Consider the following 20,000-nt stretch of genomic DNA (forward strand, 5'->3'; position numbering starts at 1 on the left):
AAAATGTCGAATGAATTAGTAGGTAGCCATCGATGTTAATGTGTTGATTGTGAAATTCCCTATGGCAGCTGCCATGCAGGCACACACACATTTAACAACTTCAAGGTACCAAGCAAAACTACAAGAGGTCAAAGAGCACCTCCAGTCTTGATTATCTGATGAAACAAGGCTTAACTCCAGTATCTGGATGGTTTGAGATTGAAAGACTTAAATTAGACTGTCTTGTAAACTTTGTATCATTGAAAGGTTGAAATATTGAACCCTCAAGAGTGTATGAATACTTCTCCAAGCTTCATGATATTTCAAAAAATCTTGAAAGTCCCTTACAACCAAAGAAAGCCAAGCAAATAGATGGGAAACTCCAACACATCAAGGAAGTGACTAAAGGCTTTGAGACGCTTTGAAAAAAGCAGGTTGAACTGTGTGGCAGCAGCGACTATTGAGGAATACAGGATGTGTCGCGAATCGGTGGGGGGCGTAATTTACGGAGAACCAAAGAACCAAACTTGAAGACGGTGATAAACGAATTTATTGTGTCGACGAGGACGGTTCGATAGTGCTCGTAAACTGAAGACAACGATTACAAAATACAACTAAATATGAAGCTAAATAAACTAAAAACAAAAGGGTCACGAAGCAAAACTACTCTAAAGATATTTGGGGGCGGAACCCAATTCGCATAACAACAATTCTTCATTGAAATAATCATACTCCACGCATGAGAAGTAACAAGACTAAAATGAAATATGAGAGGACTTAACGAACCAAAACATGCTTGAAAACAATACAACTGATACTTTGAAATAGATAAGATTATAAACTTGTAACGCTTCGAACGGACTACTTATTAACATATGCACGAGGGAAATAATAACAAAAGGCTTGAATTGGAAATGGATGGTGTAATCACTAAATTAAGTTTGACATTAGAATAAAAAAGAAACAAAACACTCACATATCTGACCCACACAGTGAAAATACTAAAAGGAAAGGCGTCAGCCAACTTGAACTTGATGGCGAACTTAAAGCACTTCTTACTCCTAAATGAACTTATTACTTCTAATTGAACTTTGGCCGAGGCCGCGTGAACTTAAACTTGCGCAATACCATAATGCTTAGCGAAAAAATAAATGAATGAAAGAAATAAAAACAAAGTGCGTGAACTAAAGAAAATAAAATAAACAATCTTAACAAACTGAACTGGTTCTGATTGGACAGACTCCTTTTGAATACTGCAAGTACTACCTGACGTTAGCCAATTGAAGTTTTTTTAACTAATTGGCAGGGAATCAGTATTGATAACTATTAGAAAAAGGTTATTACATGTCAGTCAAATGGAAACTTCAACATCTTCCCCCACTATCACTCCCAGTATAATTGGAAAATTAAACGAGACTTACCTGTAAGTTGAAGTTTGATTGAAATTCTATCCGTCACCAAGCACTGAGGGATTACGTGAGATAGCATTGCGCCTGCGTGAACTCAGTTTTTAAAGCACTTGCCATGTGTGCAGGGGAAAGAAAACCCTGACCAGCAAAATGGGAGGGCCTTAAAAGGGAGGGCACGTAATCCCTCAGTGCTTGGTGACGGATAGAATTTCAATCAAACTTCAACTTACAGGTAAGTCTCGTTTAATTTTCCAATTCTATTCCGTCACCGCACTGAGGGCTCAAGTGAGACTTCAAAGCCCACTGCACACATGAACAGAGTAATGACCAACCAAGCAAGTCATATTGGTCAAAAACAGTTTATTAACTTTACTCTTGTAACAAAACGTTAGAAAAGCTATCTGTGTTGATAACAGGCTTGTTATAAAACTTTGCAAAAGTGTCAGATGAGCTCATCCTGCAACTGATAAGATGTGCTCTAATGGTACAGATTTCAACAAAGCCTTAGATGTTGCGGCAGCCCTTGTACTGTGGAGCTTGAAAAGGTTTACATCAATTCCTGACTTTTGCATTACAGCTTTGACCCATCTACTGATGGTGTCCCGGGAAACTGGTTTAAATGGCTTGTAATGACTAATAAACAATTGTTGTGCACCTCCACGTAGAGAAGAGGTACGATTAAGATATGGCTTCAAGGTAGTGACAACACAAATGTTAGGGTTGTCCGGGTAAGCTTCAAACTTAACAACAGTGGGTTTCGACCCTGGCTTAGACTGTCTAATAGGCCTGGAGATAATAAAAGTCACAGAAGTTTCTGAAACAACCACGTCCTCCAAAGACAAGTAGTGAATTGTCTGCCCCCGTTGAGCTGATACTAATGACATTAAAGTGACTAATTTTAAAGTCAGATCCTTTAGTGAGCAGTCTGTAATAGAGATTGTCTTAAGATAGTTCAGAACCTTGCTCACATCCCATGTCTCAGTATATCTTGGGTTGGAGGGTCTTGCTTCGTAAACTCCTTTTAAGAACCTCTTAACACTCTCTTGTGCTCCAAAAGTCATCCCGTCCACAGGCTTTAAGACACTGGATAGAGCAGACCTTGCAGTGTTAATACCACTGTAACCGATGCCTGACTCAAATAGCTCCACTAAAAAATCTAGTGCCTGGGGGACAGTGGCAGAAACTGGATCAATCTGTTTTTTATGACAATATGTAATCCATCTTTTGATGTAAGATGAATACTGCTTTGTAGTTCCTTTCCTCCAGGACTGTAAGATGATGGAGGTTGCCTTTTGAGAAATTCCTTGTGTCTCATAGGACTGCCGGACAATCTGCATGCAATCAGAACCATTTTCCTGAATAGGGGGTGGACTTCTTGTGGCATCCCCGGCATTTGTAAGGTAGTTCGTTGTTGTGGTAACACTCTTGGAGCAGCCACTAACATGCGAAGAAGTTTGGGATACCAACTCTGGGTTGGCCACATTGGAACTATCATCAATCCCTCTGCACAATCGGTTTGTATTTTCTGTAGGCATCTTGCAATTAAGCTGAAAGGAGGGAAAGCATAGAACAAGTGTTTATCCCATGTTACAGAAAATGCATCAATAAAGGCTGCCCCTGGGTCAGGTTTCCAGGATACATAGCATGGAACCTGATGATTTAGTCTGGATGCAAAGAGGTCTATGGAGGGCTCCCCCCAGATATCTGTGATCTGTTGGAAAATATCAGATCTTATCATCCATTCCTTGTTGTCTGAGAAAACGCGTGATTCCCAATCTGCCTCAACATTTTTGGTCCCTGGGATATGAGCAGCTGTTAACCATATTTGTTTTTCTATGCACCACTGCCAAATATCTTTAGCAATAGTGTGACATTCCCTAGAATGTACACCTCCCATAGCATTAATATAGTTCACAGTTGTAGAGTTATCAGAGTAAATCTTAACGTGAATGCCTTGCTCATTTTTGCAAAATGCCTTAAGTCCAAAAATTGCAGCTAACAGCTCCAGACAATTAATGTGATATTTTGCTTCTTCCTCTAACCATGTACCCCCTATTTTCTCTGTCTCTTTGACAGCTCCCCATCCTTTAGTTGATGCATCGGTGTAAATTATTACATCAACCTTTGAATTAGGCAATAATATGGGGTAGTTATTTGTCTGTATGTTATCATACCACCACTTTATCTCTGAAAAGCTTTCTTGGGATAATCTCATTTGAGCATTATAATTGCCATAGTTTTGTCTTAAGGCTGTAGTTTTATCCCTCTCAAGTTGTCTATAATACAGTGGTCCATATAAGATTCCAGGAAAACTTGACACTAAAAGCCCTATAAAGCTAGCTAGTTCCTGGATTGGGAGCTCAACAAGCTCCATCATTTTCTTGCATCTTTCCCTTATGCGCTGGATTTTTTCCTGTGTTAAGGAGACAGTCATATTAACTGAATCCAAGACAAATCCCAGAAATGTAAGGACTTGAACTGGCTGTAAGACCGACTTATCAGGATGTAGGATAAAACCCAATGTTGAAAATAAGTCACAGGTATCATTAATATTGGCTTGGCAGTCTTCCACGCTCTCCCCTTGTAAATAAGAGTCATCAATATAGCCTACATTTAGGTGACCCTTCTGGCGCAGCATAGCATACACTGGCTTAAGGATTTTTGTGAAGAGTCGGGGTGCACAAGCCAGACCATTTGGTAGACATGTAAACTGAAACAATCTACCTTTCCAGCAAAACCTCAGATATTTTTTATCATCTTTGTGAATTGGCACTGAGTAGTATGCGTCACGCAGGTCTACTGAGGCCATATAACAGTTTGGAGTCATAAGCCTTATTGCCGATTGTAAGATATCCATCTTAAAATGTTGATACTCCACATGTTCATTCAAATTCTTCAAATTTAGAATTAATCTAAACCCTCCATCTTTCTTAGGGCGTATGAATATAGTAGAAATATATTCACCAGGGCAATGTGTGGTTTCTGAAATCACACCTTTGGTCAGCAGTTTATCAATTTCATTGTCAATGACCTCCTGCTCTGGTTTTGTAAAATTTATTTCTTTTGGTGGCATAAACTGCATTGGCTCTCCATTTTCAAACTCAATTTTATAATTTTTCACACTATTAAGTATGAAAGGATCTGAGGTTATGCATTGCCACTGAGAGGTAAATTGTTTCAGTCTTCCACCTGTAATTTTAATAGGTTGCTCTGAAACATTTCTTACCTCAACGTTGTTAGCAGTCTGATTCATTTTGACTTCCCCTCCTTCTTCCTCTTGAAGTTCGGAGGATGTTTGTGGTCGTTTTTCCACGAGCCTAAAAAAGGCTTCCTGTAATGTTGGTTTCCTGAGCGTCCGCGGCTATGTGCGTAAGAGTTGTGCCTGTGATAATCAGGCTTGTTCGTTGATCGACCACTGTGTGTGGAGACTTTCTTTCCCACTCGATTGACCTCGGTCAATTCTTTCACTTGTTTCGGGAGATCATTGCCAAACAATTGGTCAGTGATCGGAACCGACGAGGAGCAAAGATGTTTGTATTCCTCGTGTAAATCCGGTTTAATAAATTCCCTTCGTCTTTGATTGAGTTCACTGTTTGCATTAGCGAACAATGTAAGTGCATCTGTTGACTTTTGAAGAAGGTCGTTTCCCGCTGGGAGTGACGACAAGTGCTCGAGGAGTTTGTAGATCATATTTGTCAACGCGCACATTCCTTTGAAGATGGATGTCTGCACCTTTTGCAGTCTAACATCTTGGGACCAGACTGTTGGAGTAAGGTGGTCCCATACTGGTTGATTGACTCGTACTTTTGTCAAGAATTCACAGTTCTCTGGTCTGTGATACTTGTTCAACTTTTCCTGAAGTTTCTCTTCAGGCAGCCCTTCTTTGAGCATGGCATTCACTACATTCGCCAGCTCTGTGTTTACACTTGGGCCCGTCTCCTCTTTCTTCAGCTCTTGTTTCAAGCTGTTAAGTACCTCAAATTTTCCTTCATTAGAAGGCATATTTTGAGCCCCGGTTGAGTCAGCCAGCTTTGTCACAGCTTCTTCTAAGCTCGTAGTTTTGACATGTCGCTTCTTCTTTGTGGGGGGCTCTTCGCTGACCTCGTGGTCATTCTCGGCAGATTTTGCCTCCTGTTCTTCCTCCGTGTCAACATATTGTATTTCAAAGTCTGACTGAAACTGTTTGAACGACTCAGCAATAGTCTTGGATAAATCTTGAGACATCTGGGTGAAACCCTGTCTCAGCGTAGCGGCCAGCTCTTGTAAACCATGTGAGTCAGTTTTGGCGCCATCGGCGCCATCACCTCTTTCAATGATTCTAACATTTGCTTCAATGTGTTCGCTTCAAGAGCCACTATTTTTCCTTTTTAAGTTGTCTTTCTTGCCCTTAAGCTCAGATTTATCCGAGGTCTCGGGCATTTTTTGCGAATTATCGCTTAAAACTAAAATTCTCAGCGTGTTGAAAAAACAAACGTCCGTTCGCTCCAAAGGCGGCAACACACTGAGTTCGTGCAGGCGCAATGCTATCTCACGTGAGCCCTCAGTGCGGTGACGGAATAGAATTGGGGAATTGTTTCCGTAGACATAAAAAATGCACGTGATTGAAATGAACGGGAACTTTTATTATTAATTCAGTAATACAATTATTTTTTGGGTGTTCAGTTTTTGAAATATGACATTGAAATATATTAATCTAAAAAAAGATGAAAGAATCATGAACAAAATAAATTTTATAAACTATCTTACCCTACATTATTAATTTTGTTTCAATCGGTGATTAACAAAAATTTCTAATACAGCTTTGGAAAAACAAATAATGCATCCAATTTGTCATGTTATGTACATCTAATGTGGTCAAGAGACAACAAAAAGACAATGATTTACCACATGTTCCTTCTTTACCATCAAATAAATTTAGTTAATTCAGTTATGTAATTATTTTTGGGCATTCAGTTTTTGAAATATCACATCAAAATATGATAATGTAAAAAGTTAAAAGGAACATTAACTACATTAATTTTTATATACTATTTTTCTGTGCATAAAATTTTGTTTCAATTTGCGATTGATTTCAACACACCTATTTAAAAAATAGATTATGTATGCAATTTTGTTATTAATGTTATGTACATATGTTGCAGTCAGGAGACAACAAAAATATAACAAAGAGATTTAGCACTGTGTTTACAAGAAACATGATGTAAAAGTGACCACGATTCTCCAGTGATTTTTTCACGTTTGCCGGTTGTACTAATGTTTTACATGTCTCATCTTTACCATTGCGAATGAATGAATGAATGAATGAGTATTTATATACCGCACATATCACATACTGTCTCAAGGCGGTTTACAATTCTAATTGAGTGAGATCGAACGTCAGCTTGTAAAGGCGCCTCTGGCTGCCGCTATCAGTCCATATTTGATCTCACTCACCCACCCAGCCCATGCATGAAATGTACAATGAAACAACAGATAGACCACCACACCGGGAACTACGCCCCCTACTCTTTTCGACAAGTGTGTGGGTTTTTTAACGTCCCCTGCTGACCATGTAACACTGAAGATGCAGGAGACGGGGCCTACGGTTTATAGTCCTTATCCGAGAAGACTTGAATGTGTAACCATTTGCTGGTACAATTACAAAGGCAGCACATTCTCCTCAGTTATTTTAAGACCCTGAGTGTTGGTCCGGTCTGGGGCTCGAACCCTCGACCTCCTGCACAGCAGACTGGCGCTCTACCAACTGAGCTAACCAGGTGGCGGTGAGCTAACCAGGCGGCGGTACCATTGTGACAAGCAGTACAGTATTAAAGGTTCTGTAGCGAATGCACCGGCAAATTTCAAAACAGTCACATGAACCATACCATTTATTCGTAACCAGTGATTTCTGAAACATGATTGAATTAAATTACACTACAGTCAACTACCGACAACAATAATTAAAATCACAAAGCGAAACATCAAATGGCAAAAGACAGCGCAAAACGTACCTGACAGTTTGGATAGAAGAAGTACAGGAGATGCAGCAGAGAAACGATCACAGCACGACAAACTGCATAACATTACTGTTCTTTTCGCGCGAAAATTTCAATATGTGTCTACGGACGCAAGGGGACTAAGCCTAATTTGCAGATAAACCGCTGGCCCTTAAATTTGCTGTAACAGGTTCTTCTCTGTTGCCTCTAAGAATGCTAGAATTTTATGCTATTTTGGATGAGCATTTATAACAGTTTCTTGCTTGTCCGCCGTGATTTTATGGTCTTTTGTCATGAATGCCTAATGGTACTCTTGTGGTGTCATGCCACAAGCTGCAATTGCATGTGGGCTTACAACTGTTGGAAGCTTTTTGAAGAAGACTACCAGCTTATCAATTTATATGGCAGAACTAATTCTAGCTGCCCCAAGGCTGCCATGGCTTCCTGGGCTGCTTTATTGCTGGGTCTTCTCGTAGAAGAATAACTCTGCACTACTCTCCCTATGCTCACAATAGGACCAGGGTGACACAGAATTCTTTTTTGGATGTTTTCACACAATACTCCCACTTTGAGTCCTACTGAGGACTTCTGCAGACAGCAAGACTGTAAAGCAAACCCATTTAGCTCAAATTAAAATAAACCATAAAGCTGTTATGTCACCAGCAGTCCACTGAATATTAAGTGCATAATACAAACCATGTATCTTGTAATTTGAATTTTTTTTTTCCTTTTTCAACCAGTTTGGAATAAAAATCCAACTGACTTGAAAAATATTCAACCAATGATAAATTTAAACCACTGTGAAAACAGGGTTTTGCCTTCACAAATGAATGGACGGACGGGGACAACTCTTAAAAACTCTTCTGGGTAAAGGCTTTCCTTGGGGGCACTTGCTGGCTGCGGGGAGGTAACCGGAATCTATTACGGTTGCTGACTATCCTTGAGAGAATGACTAACGACAACAGGGTTGGCTCTAACGTAGATTTATTCTGCAAGCTCTACTACAACTCTGACCAGAACGGACCTGGCCAGGGCTGGTTCAACCCCGTTCTCTTCCTAACCTAACTCCTAAGCTTTACAGAACAGTCCTATTTAAGCGTAACGTACATGGGTAACGTAATGTCATGAATAATCTAAAGGATCATGTAATCTATTACACTATTGGCTAAGTAGGAATTTCGTCTTTTACAATATTAATTACTTTAAAGAGTTCCGGTGGATAACAGTTACACAAAAGGACATGACAGGTGGCTGTTACAGTTTAACACTAATAACAACTGCTTACGGGTGACTAAAGGAGAACTGGTAGCGTTTAGGCTTTGCTGATCTAAGCTTTCTACGTGGAATATTGTATTTTTTTGAGCGTAAGCATGAAAGAACTCGATAACTAAAAATCCTATCGTTACACCACAACATATATAGAATGTACATGTTTTTTTCCACCCTCAAAAAATGTGTAGAAGAAGTTTTCCTTAATCATTCCTAACCTGCTGAAATGGCTACAAATAACTACCTATTTAAAATGAAGTGAATCTTCTCTTAATCAAACAGCTCTTTCTCTGATTTAAATTTTTGGTTACAATGAAAATAGACAATGTGCAGATAACCAGTGTCCGTAAAGCAGGGTTGACAATATATAAGAGTTTGTGATTTGGGACACAGAAAAGTGTCCATTGTCCATAGTAACCGGTGCCCATATAACACTGCGATCTTTGCAGAATGGTTGTAATATTTAAATTTAGCAAAAATAATAACATGAAATGTACCAAAAACCTCACCTCATTGTACTAGTTGCAACAGAAAAACACAACTTCAATCACCAGCGCACTCCAAACCAATAAGGAAAGCCACGCGGCCATTTCAAATTCTCGTCTTCATAAGCTTTCCAACGTATCGAAGAAAATTTTGCTAATACTTCGCACTTAAAAATGCAACCAGAATCTTACTCTTTCACCAATCCTAAGCGTCCAAAAAGGCAATAAGGATAGCCCATGAAACAAGGATAGCCCACAAAATTCTCAAACTTCGAGCGTGGAAATCCTTATGATCTTCTTACTTTTTTGCATTGCATCTCTCCCCCAGTTGGGAAGAGACACACAGAAGACTCGATCACAATGAACTTTGATTGGCAGAAATAAAACTGCATTCTATTGGTTACTAGGGGTAATCGGAGCTCAGGAGAGTGCGTTCAATATGTTTGTAGGCGTACAGGTAGCAGTTGAGGGGGAAGGTTGGATGGTTCGTGCGTTAGATAAATAATTTTGCATATTTGAAGCTCCCCCAGAAAATTTTGAAATTTAGAAGCTTGGAAATCCGATTTCCAGCATTCCTGGCATGAGAAAGTAAAGTTAATGATGCATACCATGAACCCTTAAATTGGCAGATTTCTGTGTTTTTCAAGAGCTTTTGTGAACATGTAAGGTAATTGAGTTTGGCAGGAGTGCTTGCCACGTGACTTACCAAGGCCCAAGCTGCAACCCCACCCTTAAATTTACACCAAACATCATGATATATAGCCAGCTATGAGAAGATGCTCTCATTCGACTGAAAGTATAGCTAATTTCTTCATCAAAATCTTGACAAACTTCTTCCTCCTTAAATAATTTTAATGATTACACTGGCCACTAGTTCAGTAGTAATTTATACTTTGACAATTTCAGTACTGTTTCTGACAGTTCTAATTCTAGCTTTGTTGACCGTTTTGAAAACGAAATGACACCTGCAACTGTTCAGTCTGAATCTGACTCAAAGTCTGAGCCATAGTCAGAGTCATCCATATCCGAGATATCGGGAAGTTTAAGGGCGCTGATTACTGAATTAACTTCTTTCTCCAAATCTTCAACTCCAATCCCATCTCCCATGGCATTCGCTTGTTCTGGAACATCTAGTGCCAGTGGTGGCAGCATATCAACTTGGACAGCAGCATTAGAAACTGTTGGGCAGTTACTGGAAGTGGCACTTGCAGGGATTGATTTAGCAGATTTGATTGAGCTTTCACTTCATGCAACTTTTTCTAGGAAGCTCTTTCTTACCCCGCGAAAATAAGATTTTCGCGGGAAAAAGTCAAAAACGTGAATATGACTTTCATTTATTCACAGTCGTTTAAAAAGTCAAAAACTTTTTCAGTTTACAATTGTCTTTGCTAAGAACTATAAATAAAATTTTAAAAACTAAAATCTAATGAATATTTACAAATTGGCAATTTAGGGACTAAACGTAACAACAGTCACATACTAGCTCCTTTCCTTCCCTGGAACCTGTTTAAGAAATGTATCGGACTTGTTTTTGAGTTAAGGCCTACTTAGTGTTTTACATCTTATAACTTAAGGTAATTTCTCAGTTTTGCACCACGCATCCCAAATTGTGCATGAAAATCATGTAATCAGGGGAATGAGCATCCCTGCAATCTAAGAACAGGGTATTGTTTTTCATTTCATGGACCAGATAATGAGGTACGATAGTCCTTAGCTCTTGAACGAGCATGGTGACCCATGTATGTATGTATGTATGTATGTGTGTGTATATATATCTATATATATATATATAACTAACTGCAGACAGTACTGTTTCGGCCTTCTGGGCCTCATCAGTGCAGTGCTGATGCTTGGATGGAGGTAAGGCCATGTAGCCTCACACATGTGGAATCATCTAAGCCAAGGGAGAATGGGCTTCTGTTTTCAATGCTTTATTCAAGACCCAATGCGTTTTGGCATTTGCCTTCCTCAGGGGCCTTAACATGCAATTGTTACAGAGTCGTAATTGGTTTATTGTGTGACGTAGTACAATGCGTGTTGCTTAATTAAATCCTGAGTAAAATCTCTCGTAAACAATTAGTGTTTCTAATTGGTTAAGAGTTTTAAAACCTTAATAACGTATGTTTTAAACAATTTATGTACCCAAAACTTTATAAAGGCCTTCGCGTAAAAGTTTTATCCAGTTCTTTTGTTTAGTCCATACGGCTGAATGGAGTTTAATGTTCTTTTCCAGAAAATCTCTCTTTCTCTAAGGACTTCTTTCTTTTTGTCAGCCTCTAAATGATCTTTTCTGATTTGCTCTATAATGGTTATGGTAACATTATCGTCAAAGTCGTGAGTTCGTTTGTTATGTAAAAAGTGTTCAGTGAGTTGGCAGCTACTCACTCCCTTTTTAATATAGTTTCTATGATTGTTTAACCGTGGGTTAAATGCCGTTTCGCTTTTGCCAATGTATTGAAGTTTGCAAATGTTGCACTCGATTATGTAAATGATCCATGACGATTGGCAGTCCATTGTATGAAATATGGTAAAGGTCTTGTTGTTATTGGGACTGGTGAAAGTTGTGGTCTGGTTGATCTTTTTACACCAACTACACTTCGTTCTTTCACATGCTCTACATCCCTTTGGTATAAAATTTTGAGGAATTTCATTTACAAATCGTGAACGCACAAGTCTGTCTCGTAGACTTTTCGGTAGTCAGGTAGGCGACTAAAGGTGGCTTGTTGAAAATGAGTGATAATCTTTCTTTTGATTGGAGAAAGTTCCAATTTCATTTAGCAATTTCTGCAATAAAAGTGGTATGGGAGTTGAATGTAGTAACCAGAGGAATTCGGTCTGTTGGTTCACGTTCTTTGGTCTGTAAACATTCCTCTTGAGTCAATGTTAGCACTTTCTGCATTTCGTGGAGAACTTTGCGTGGTGCATAACCACACGCTACAAAGAAATCCGAATATTCCAGGATTTGTTTCTTCAATGTGTCTGTTGAAGAGCATATTCGCCTCAAACCTCAAGGCTTGACTGTATGGGATGCTCCGTTTCAGATGAGGTGGATGTGCTGATGTCCAGTGGAGGTATGGATGAGTATCAGTTGGTTTCTGATAAACATCTGTAATAATGTTACCTTGACTATCCTTTAGAATGGTCGTATCAAGGAAATTCACTGAATGTGCAGAGATTTCGTGTGTGAACTTGATTGAGGATGCTACACTGTTAAGGTAATTTATGAAATTAATCAAAGAGTCTTGATCACTTTTCCAGATAAAGAATATATCATCTATAAAGCGTACCCAGAGTATAATATGGTCTACCCACTCTGTTTGGTACACGAATCTTTCTTCAAGTCTTCCCATGTATACGTTTGCAAAGTTGGGTGTGACTCTGGTTCCCATGGCTGTTCCTTTGATTTGAATGTAGTGTTCATTGCCAAAGGTAAAATTGTTGAGTTTGAGAACCTTCTCGAGGAGATACGATAATGTTTTCGGTGATGGCTTATTCTGGTTCGTTTTGCCTAGCTATTCCTCCACAATAGCAAGTCCTTCGTCTGTGTCTATATTCGTATATAGGCTTGATACGTCCAGTGTTGCTAAGTAACACTTTTCGGGTAACTTGCCCAAAGCCCGTATTCGCGTAATGAAGTGTGTGGTATCTTATATATATATATATGTTTTGCATAACTTTGGTGTGCAATTTCTCCCCTTTAATTATGAGAATAAGAAAAATTTCCTTAAAGGGAAAAAAAGATAAAGCCAAAAGCGTGCACAAAGCCCATTGCTTGGGCATGCAGAATATGACCTTGAAGGGAACAACTCGAGGAACAATTTGAGTCTATGTCATTTAAATGTGGGGCAATTTCCCACAAATTATATATCAAGTTGTTCATTATGCTGGAGACTTAAAACTTTTTTTCAATTTTTTTTTCCTGAGGAATCACCCAAGGAGGAGCATGTACACCTCTTTCGAAATATTTGAATTTGGTAAGACAAAATGTAATTTGTTTCCAGGAAACACGAGTTGGCATTGCTAGCAAAAAATTAAACCACAGTTAAATAGACTCAATTAAAACTAAGCTGAAATATTGACTAATCAACAACCCATTATTTACTGTGGTGTAGTGGTGGTGTATTTTTATTGCTAGCAACCAACAATGAGGTGAATAATTGTTTTAGTATAAACCAAAACATTGAGATAATAAAACAGAAACCGATGACTTAAGCTTATTTATTTCTGTAACATTGACATTGGTTTTGGGCACAAATACTGCGCAAGTTGCTTTATGGGGAAAAACAAAGGACATTTGGAGTTTTAGCAGACAGTCAGAGGAAACCTCCAAGACCACTCTCAAATATTAAAATTGGGGCATTTTGGGTTAAAATCAAAGAAATATTGATGGGTGTATCTGAACCTTTTTCACAGGTGCTGGGTCCTGTACTTCAGCTAACTGACCTTTCTGTAAAATCAACAATACAGTAAACAAAAGTTGACTGGGAATGAAAAATTTTCCACCACAATAGTTATTTTTTCACCTTTTAATCTCTGTGGAATATACAATGACTGTAAAGGGGGTTGACCAATTACGACCTCCTATTGCGTAGAGGAAGATGTTGTATTAGAGATGTTATTGCAAAGTGAGATGCATCATAAAGCATAAAATGTTGACTATTTAAAACGTGTAACTGAACATCAGCATTAAGATGTTTTCTTGTGGTATTATATTGAATTCGCACCAAACATATATCTTTTGATAATACTTTCCTCAAATTATTTAAAGCTTGTTTGCTTCCTTCCCCTCTGTTATCAGTCTTTTCAGGAGGTACATAGTTCCCCCTAAGATCAAGTGGATCTGTTTTGTGAAATGTTTGGTTAAAATACAGTTTGTTTCAGCTTCCTTCCATTCTCTGATCGGCTGATTCAGAAGTGACTTTTAATCAATATTAATGGTTCTTACTAATGGAGTTGCCACTCATATTGTATTGATTCACTATGCCAAAAAGCATAGTGAATCAATACAATATTCATGTGGACATTTTTATTAGTGAAACTCTGTTCTCTTCAGGTTTTCGGCAAAAATATATTTTAGGTGTCACTGTCCAACAATAGAACTATTTCTTTCTCCAATATAATCCCTCACTTTTTTTAAGGTCTCTCCCTAAACAAAGGATTTATTGATTCTCTAATTATTGAAATTTTATCCGGAATGGCAACTCTCTTTTTAAGTACAGATGAAAAACAGACTTTCCGTGTGCCATTTAATGTACAGTGTGCAAAAGTTTTGAATCACATGAAAATATACTCTTTCATTTGGCTCAACTGCGGCTGTTTCTGAAGTAAACTCGAAGCGTATGTTCATGAAAAACCAACTTCTTTATTGCAAGCCCCAAAACATGTGCTATTTTTTACCAGAAAGATATCCGAAGTACGCTTACACAAAGTATCATCCTGAGACGTACGTTATGTAACACTGTAACCATAAAATTATAGAACAAAGAAATCTACGGCATCCGCCTTGTTAAAAAAAACATTTCCTGTTAGCATGAAAATATTGGTTCCTAATAACAGTAACGGCAGGAGATGGAAGATCCACTAAGGTCTGAGTCTATATAACGAAATAAAAAAAAAAAAACTGCAGAGGTTATGCACTAATTGGTGATTACCAAGGATTGATATCAAGCGCTGTTTGGAACTAAAAATGCTTTTAAAAAACCCTCTTAGTCTTTGCCTATTTTGCACTGTTCAACGTCATGTCCTTTATGAGTCACTCCTAGTTAAAAATCACTTTCGAGGTTTTATTCATATCAGTATTTTACTGGTGCTTTAATGATATGCCTTGGTCGGGATGTTTGGACATTATCTGATGGGTTATCAGCTTGCTGCTTCATGGGGGTCTCTGGCTTTGGCTTTGGTAGACTAGCCATAGCCTTGGTGTTTGGTATTTCCACTGGCATTGGTGCACCTTCTTCCCTCCTTTTCGTAAAAACTTTTGCCGTAGTTGGAGTAGGGACATATCTGGAAATTGGCTTGATGTGGACCCGGTCTCTGGAATGTTGTGTTCCGGTTGCATCGTCTTCTATGGTGTATGATTGCTGTCCGTCCACTGAAACAACCGTCCCGCATGACCAGCGGGCCTTCTTTTCCTGACGTTTCTTCATAAACATGATTGTTGGATTTTGCTCCAGCCTCAGTAGTTCACCTCTGTTTTCTCTTTCATTTGCTCTGTCTGCATGCTTCACACTTCTTTGGCCTGCATTGATGCTGTTGGTGCTGTCAAACAGACTGAGTGGTTTTGAGGGTAGGTCTGATTTGACCTTCCTGTGAAACATCAGCTCAAATGGTGAAGGGGTGTTGGAATCCGATGGTGTATCCCAGATTATTAGTCTTTATTCCATCATAAGATAAAACTACATATCTTATGTTACAATGAATTGAAAAAACTACAGAAATCTACATACATATTATGAATTAAAAAGTATATCATTACAATAAATGGAGCTTAAATATCAACCTATTTACAAATGTGTTCATAAAGCGCTGTGTATTAATTTTCGGGCGCGCGCAGCCTTTTTTCCTGAGATTGTGTAGATATGTCTTTTGGACAGGAATGATATCTTTCAGGGGGTGGCAATCCGTTGATTTTAGTTTCTTCAAAATATTTCTGTCTTGTTTGTTTAAAAGGTTCTTGATAAAAACTGGAAATGAGATAAAACCGCGTTCATGACATCGGTCTAAAAATTTTTGTACAACCGTAAGATCGGACTCAGATGCCCCATAGACTGAAAGTGCATAGCTAAAATTAGCCAAAACAATCGATATAAAAAGATGATCAATCTCTGCCTGAGAGTAATGTTCCTTTCTCAATGTTCGTAGGACGTGTAAACACTTGTTTGCTTTGACAAGCTTAGTTCTTACATGCTCATCAAATTTTCCATCACTCTGTAAAGTTACTCCTAATAAAACGAAGCTATTACATTGGGGAATATTATTAATTGGAGAGTAGAGTACATTATGATTTTTCTTTCTAACAACCAGCTCTTTACATTTGCAAGGGTTGCAGACCATTCTATTGTCTTTACACCATGTTAAGAACTGTCCTACTAAGTCGGCAGACGGGTCACTATTCCTAGTGATAGGCGAAAGGATAGTGGAATCATCGGCATATTTAAAAAGCACAGATGTTCAGAAGGACGTCTTCCATTGACGTTTCTTCTTCCTCGGACTCCTCAAGTAACCTTTTGAGCCTCCCAATGGCATTTTCACAGCGGCTGTTCTTCCACTGAGAGTGAGGGGTCCCAGGCTTATGAACTATGTTGAACTTCAAGCAGAGTTCTTGGAAGTCTCTGGAAGTGTACTGTGATCCTCGATCACCTACTACCTCCGTAGAGTAACCAAACTGGTTGCAGACACTCTGAAAATGTTCTATCACTGTATCTGCTTCTTGGTTCTTGATTGGCTTCACCTACGGGTACCCTGTGTGTTAGTCAACTATGCAACTGTACCATCGACCGTTATGCTGGAAAATTCACAACCCAGAATCTGCATAGCATTGGTTGTGATCACAGGGATAACTGCTGCTTGTTTCTGTCTGGGTTGGGGCTCCAGAAAGGATGGGCAGGCTAGAATAAGCCTCCTGATCTGTTCAGACATGCCAGGCCAAAACCACGTGTCTCTTGCTCTTTGAATAGATTTGTTCACTCACTGATGGACTCGGTGTAGCTTCTGGAGCAAACGTTCGCACATTTTCTGCGGGACCAGGCTCCTTTGGCTCTTCACATTGCCATCAATGACTGCAATGTCATGTCTGTAACCCCAGTCAGCTGTGGCCAACACGGATACTTGATTATGGTGTTCTGGCCATCCTTCCTGGCTTAGGCATTCTAGCTCCTGGAATACTGGATCTCTCTTTTGAGTTGATCGGATCTTGTGGATGTCTGATTCATTTGCCGCGGTGATCTCAAATATCCCGATTTGGCTGGTCTCTGGGAATACTGGTCCTAGGTTGGGCGCTGGCGATGGCACACACCTTGAGAGGCAGTCGGATATGTGCATCTCAACACCCTTCTTGTATTCGATTGTGAGATCGTAGCCTTGACATCGCTGTAAAAGTCGTTGCAGCCAGGTGCTTGTGTCTCTGATGTCTTTCTTAATGATCTGTTGTAATGGAGTGTGGTCATTGACTATCTTGAATCTTTGTCCATACGCATACTGTCGGTAGTGATTAACTGCCCAGGCAACAGCAAGCATCTCGCGTTCCAGGTTACAATATCTCGTTTCCGCGTCAATCAAGCCTCTAGATGTGAAGTTGACTGGCGTGCCGTCTTGGAGTAGACATGCACCCAGGCCCTCATCACATTCAATAGTGATTTCTTTCTGTGGGTCAAAGTATTGCAGTGTTTTGTTATCTTTGACCTCGGCCTTGTTTCTAGTATCTTGGTGTGTGTGTCTTCCCACGCAAATTCTGCATTTTTCTTTATCAGAGCGTGGAGGTCCTTCATCTTGGCAGCCAGGTTGGGTATAAACTTTCCCAGGTAGTTGAACATTCCTAGCAGTGACTGTAGTTCCCGCTTGTTCCTTGGCATAGCCAACTGCTCTATCCCTTGGATTTTCTTCATGTGTGGTTTTAATCTTTTCTTCGATAGGGTATGGCCGAAGTAATTTATCTCCTCTAATAGGATCTTTGCTTTCTTTGGATTCAGCCTGAAACCTGAGTCTTGACATCGTTGGATGATTTTGTTAACTGCCAAGTCGTGTTCCTCCCTTGTCCTTGCAGCTATTAGGACATCATCTGCAATGCAATAGACATCAGGGATGTCATTGAATGTTTCATCAAAGGCTCGCTTGAATATGTCCTGGCTACTCACAATCCCAAATAGAAGCCTTTGTATGCATATCATCCAAAGGGCATATTGAGGGTGAGTAGGGGTACGCTGTCTGGATGTACTTCCATATTCCAATAGCCAGACGATTGGTCAAGGGCGGAGAAATACTTGCAACCATGTAGTTTTTGTGTTATACCTTCCATTGTCGGTGCATAATGGTGTGGCCTCTTCACTGCTTTGTTGAGCGGCTTTGGATTGAGGCATACCCTGATGTCTCCATTGGGTGTACACAGTACATTGCTTACCCATGGTGTTGCGTCTTCTTGCTTCTTGATAATATCAATGCCCACCATCCAGTCTAAGTAATTCTTCAGAGGCTCCTGCATTTTTAAGGGGTACACTGTATCTGCGACTGACCACTGGTGGGACTTTTTCATCTATCTCAATCCGGTATTGGTAGCCTTTTAGCTTTCCAACACCTTTGAATTATGTCATTAGCATCCTTAATGACTTGGGTTGTATCCTTAATCTTGATAGGCTTCTTCACCTTTAGAGAATACCTGGATTTTGCTGAGTATTGGTCTGGTGCTGGGGTAACTTCTTTTTCCTCCACAGTACCATCTTTGACCTCACTCACGTCATAGGGGCCATGGCAGTCCTTGGTGACGTGTTTGGGCAGTTTCTTACCAAAATGTGTCTTGGTAGACTTAGTTTCTTCAGCCTTTGCTTCTATAGAGTCAACTTGCACTGTCACTTCGTCAGTGTCTGAGAAGTCTGCTTCGCTATCTCCTGAGTCTGCAATTGCTTCGCGAAACTTTTTCCTGGTCCCAGTATTTGTTTCTGTTGGCCAAATCGCTTGCTGGAAGCATCAGCGATTGCCTTGCTGTGGCACTGCTCAGCAAACTGGCCCTTCTTTTTGCATTTATTGCATTCTTTCCCATAGGCAGGGCACTGTTTGCGTCCACATCTTTTGCAGTCGTATTGGTTTTTTGTGCGTCCATCACTGGAAGTCTTGGACTTTTTGCTAAAGGACTTCTTTTGTTGTCTGAGCTCTTCTGCACTTTTTGTTTCTACCAGGTTGTAGTCCCTCCTAATCTTTTCTACTTCGCAAATGAGCATCTGAGCTTGTTCCTCAGCTCTGGCAGTGTCGAGAACACGGCTGGCATCTGCATCTTTTTGTAATGCATAGACTTTCTCTTTAATTTTCGTGTTCGTCAAGCCAAATTTCAGGGTTTCCACCTCAAGGACTTTTTGTATCACGGGATCGTACTCGCACTGATGGAGGACATCACGTATTCGTCCGTAAAACATGTCCACTGACTCTCCTTTCTCCTGTTCCATGAACTTCAGTGTCATTCTCGTGGCGCTCCACGAGCCTTGGCAACCTTCCTTCGTGGAACACAAATTGTTAAAGAAGTTCCACAGCGGGGTGAATTTTTCCTTGTCTCCGGGGGGGAATGGGTGTAGCTTGTGTTTGACGCATGCCTCTGGCCCCATCCACATTAGCACTTTGTTCACTTTAACATTGTCCTCAAGCCCGCCATAGCATTCTAAAACCTTTTTTGCTAAAGTCTTGAAGCATAAGTATTCTTGGTGTATCTTTTGAGAAGTGAAATCCAACCTCTTGGGCATTTCAACTCCATGTAGCCTTGCTCTAGCGGCTTGCTCAATTGCAGCTTGTCGCGTCCTCCGTTAGGCGTCAGTTTCGGCATGGTGACTGAATTGCCTGTGTAAATCAGCTACCGTGATCGATCAGCGTTTTTCTTCGTTATACCGTATTTCACTGACTATGTTGTCCATTCCAGGGCTCTGCTGGGCAGGATCACTGTTCTCAATAAGCGTTCTCAATAAGCTAATGAGTAATCTAAACTCGCTGACCTGTGCTAGGATGGCTTCGGTGAAGACAAATTCGTGGCACTTTCCAAAATCTAAGATGGCGGCTGGCTTGGTTTACTGTTATCGTTCACCGTGTCAATTCGAATCTTTTTCCTGGAGTATCCACGAAGGCTCCAAACTGTTTCTTTGTGGTCCTTGTTCTTTGTATATTTCACATCGGGGTCACAATGAAGTTAA

The 20,000-nt window shown here is 39.9% G+C and overlaps 2 protein-coding genes and 1 pseudogene across 2 annotated transcripts; all 3 read right to left on the reverse strand.

Annotated features, from left to right (window-relative positions):
• Positions 1-1,840: 1,840 nt before the first annotated feature.
• LOC131774159 (uncharacterized) lies at positions 1,841-4,641 on the reverse strand. Its single transcript, XM_066170152.1, has 2 exons — positions 2,980-4,641; positions 1,841-2,935 (listed from the first exon to the last, which is right to left on the reverse strand). Exons 1-2 carry the CDS (start codon positions 4,639-4,641, stop codon positions 1,841-1,843), a joined length of 2,757 nt encoding a protein of 918 aa, XP_066026249.1.
• LOC136282510 (uncharacterized) lies at positions 4,638-5,612 on the reverse strand. Its single transcript, XM_066170153.1, has one exon. The coding sequence runs from the start codon at positions 5,610-5,612 to the stop codon at positions 4,638-4,640; it is 975 nt and encodes a 324-aa protein (XP_066026250.1).
• Positions 5,613-11,292: 5,680 nt separating this feature from the next.
• LOC131775759 (uncharacterized) lies at positions 11,293-12,016 on the reverse strand (annotated as a pseudogene).
• Between the last annotated feature and the right edge of the window lie 7,984 nt (positions 12,017-20,000).

Source organism: Pocillopora verrucosa, chromosome 7 (assembly GCF_036669915.1).
Source record: "Pocillopora verrucosa isolate sample1 chromosome 7, ASM3666991v2, whole genome shotgun sequence".
Taxonomy (NCBI): Eukaryota; Metazoa; Cnidaria; class Anthozoa; order Scleractinia; family Pocilloporidae; genus Pocillopora; species Pocillopora verrucosa.

Bases quoted from the DNA above. Each gene is read 5' to 3' on its own strand.
- LOC131774159 (XM_066170152.1), bottom strand. From the start codon at position 4,641: ATGAATCAGACTGCTAACAACGTTGAGGTAAGAAATGTTTCAGAGCAA. The intron at 2,936-2,979 runs GTAACATGGGAT...CCCTCCTTTCAG, and splicing joins CCTTTATTGATGCATTTTCT to CTTAATTGCAAGATGCCTAC.
- LOC136282510 (XM_066170153.1), bottom strand. From the start codon at position 5,612: ATGTCTCAAGATTTATCCAAGACTATTGCTGAGTCGTTCAAACAGTTT.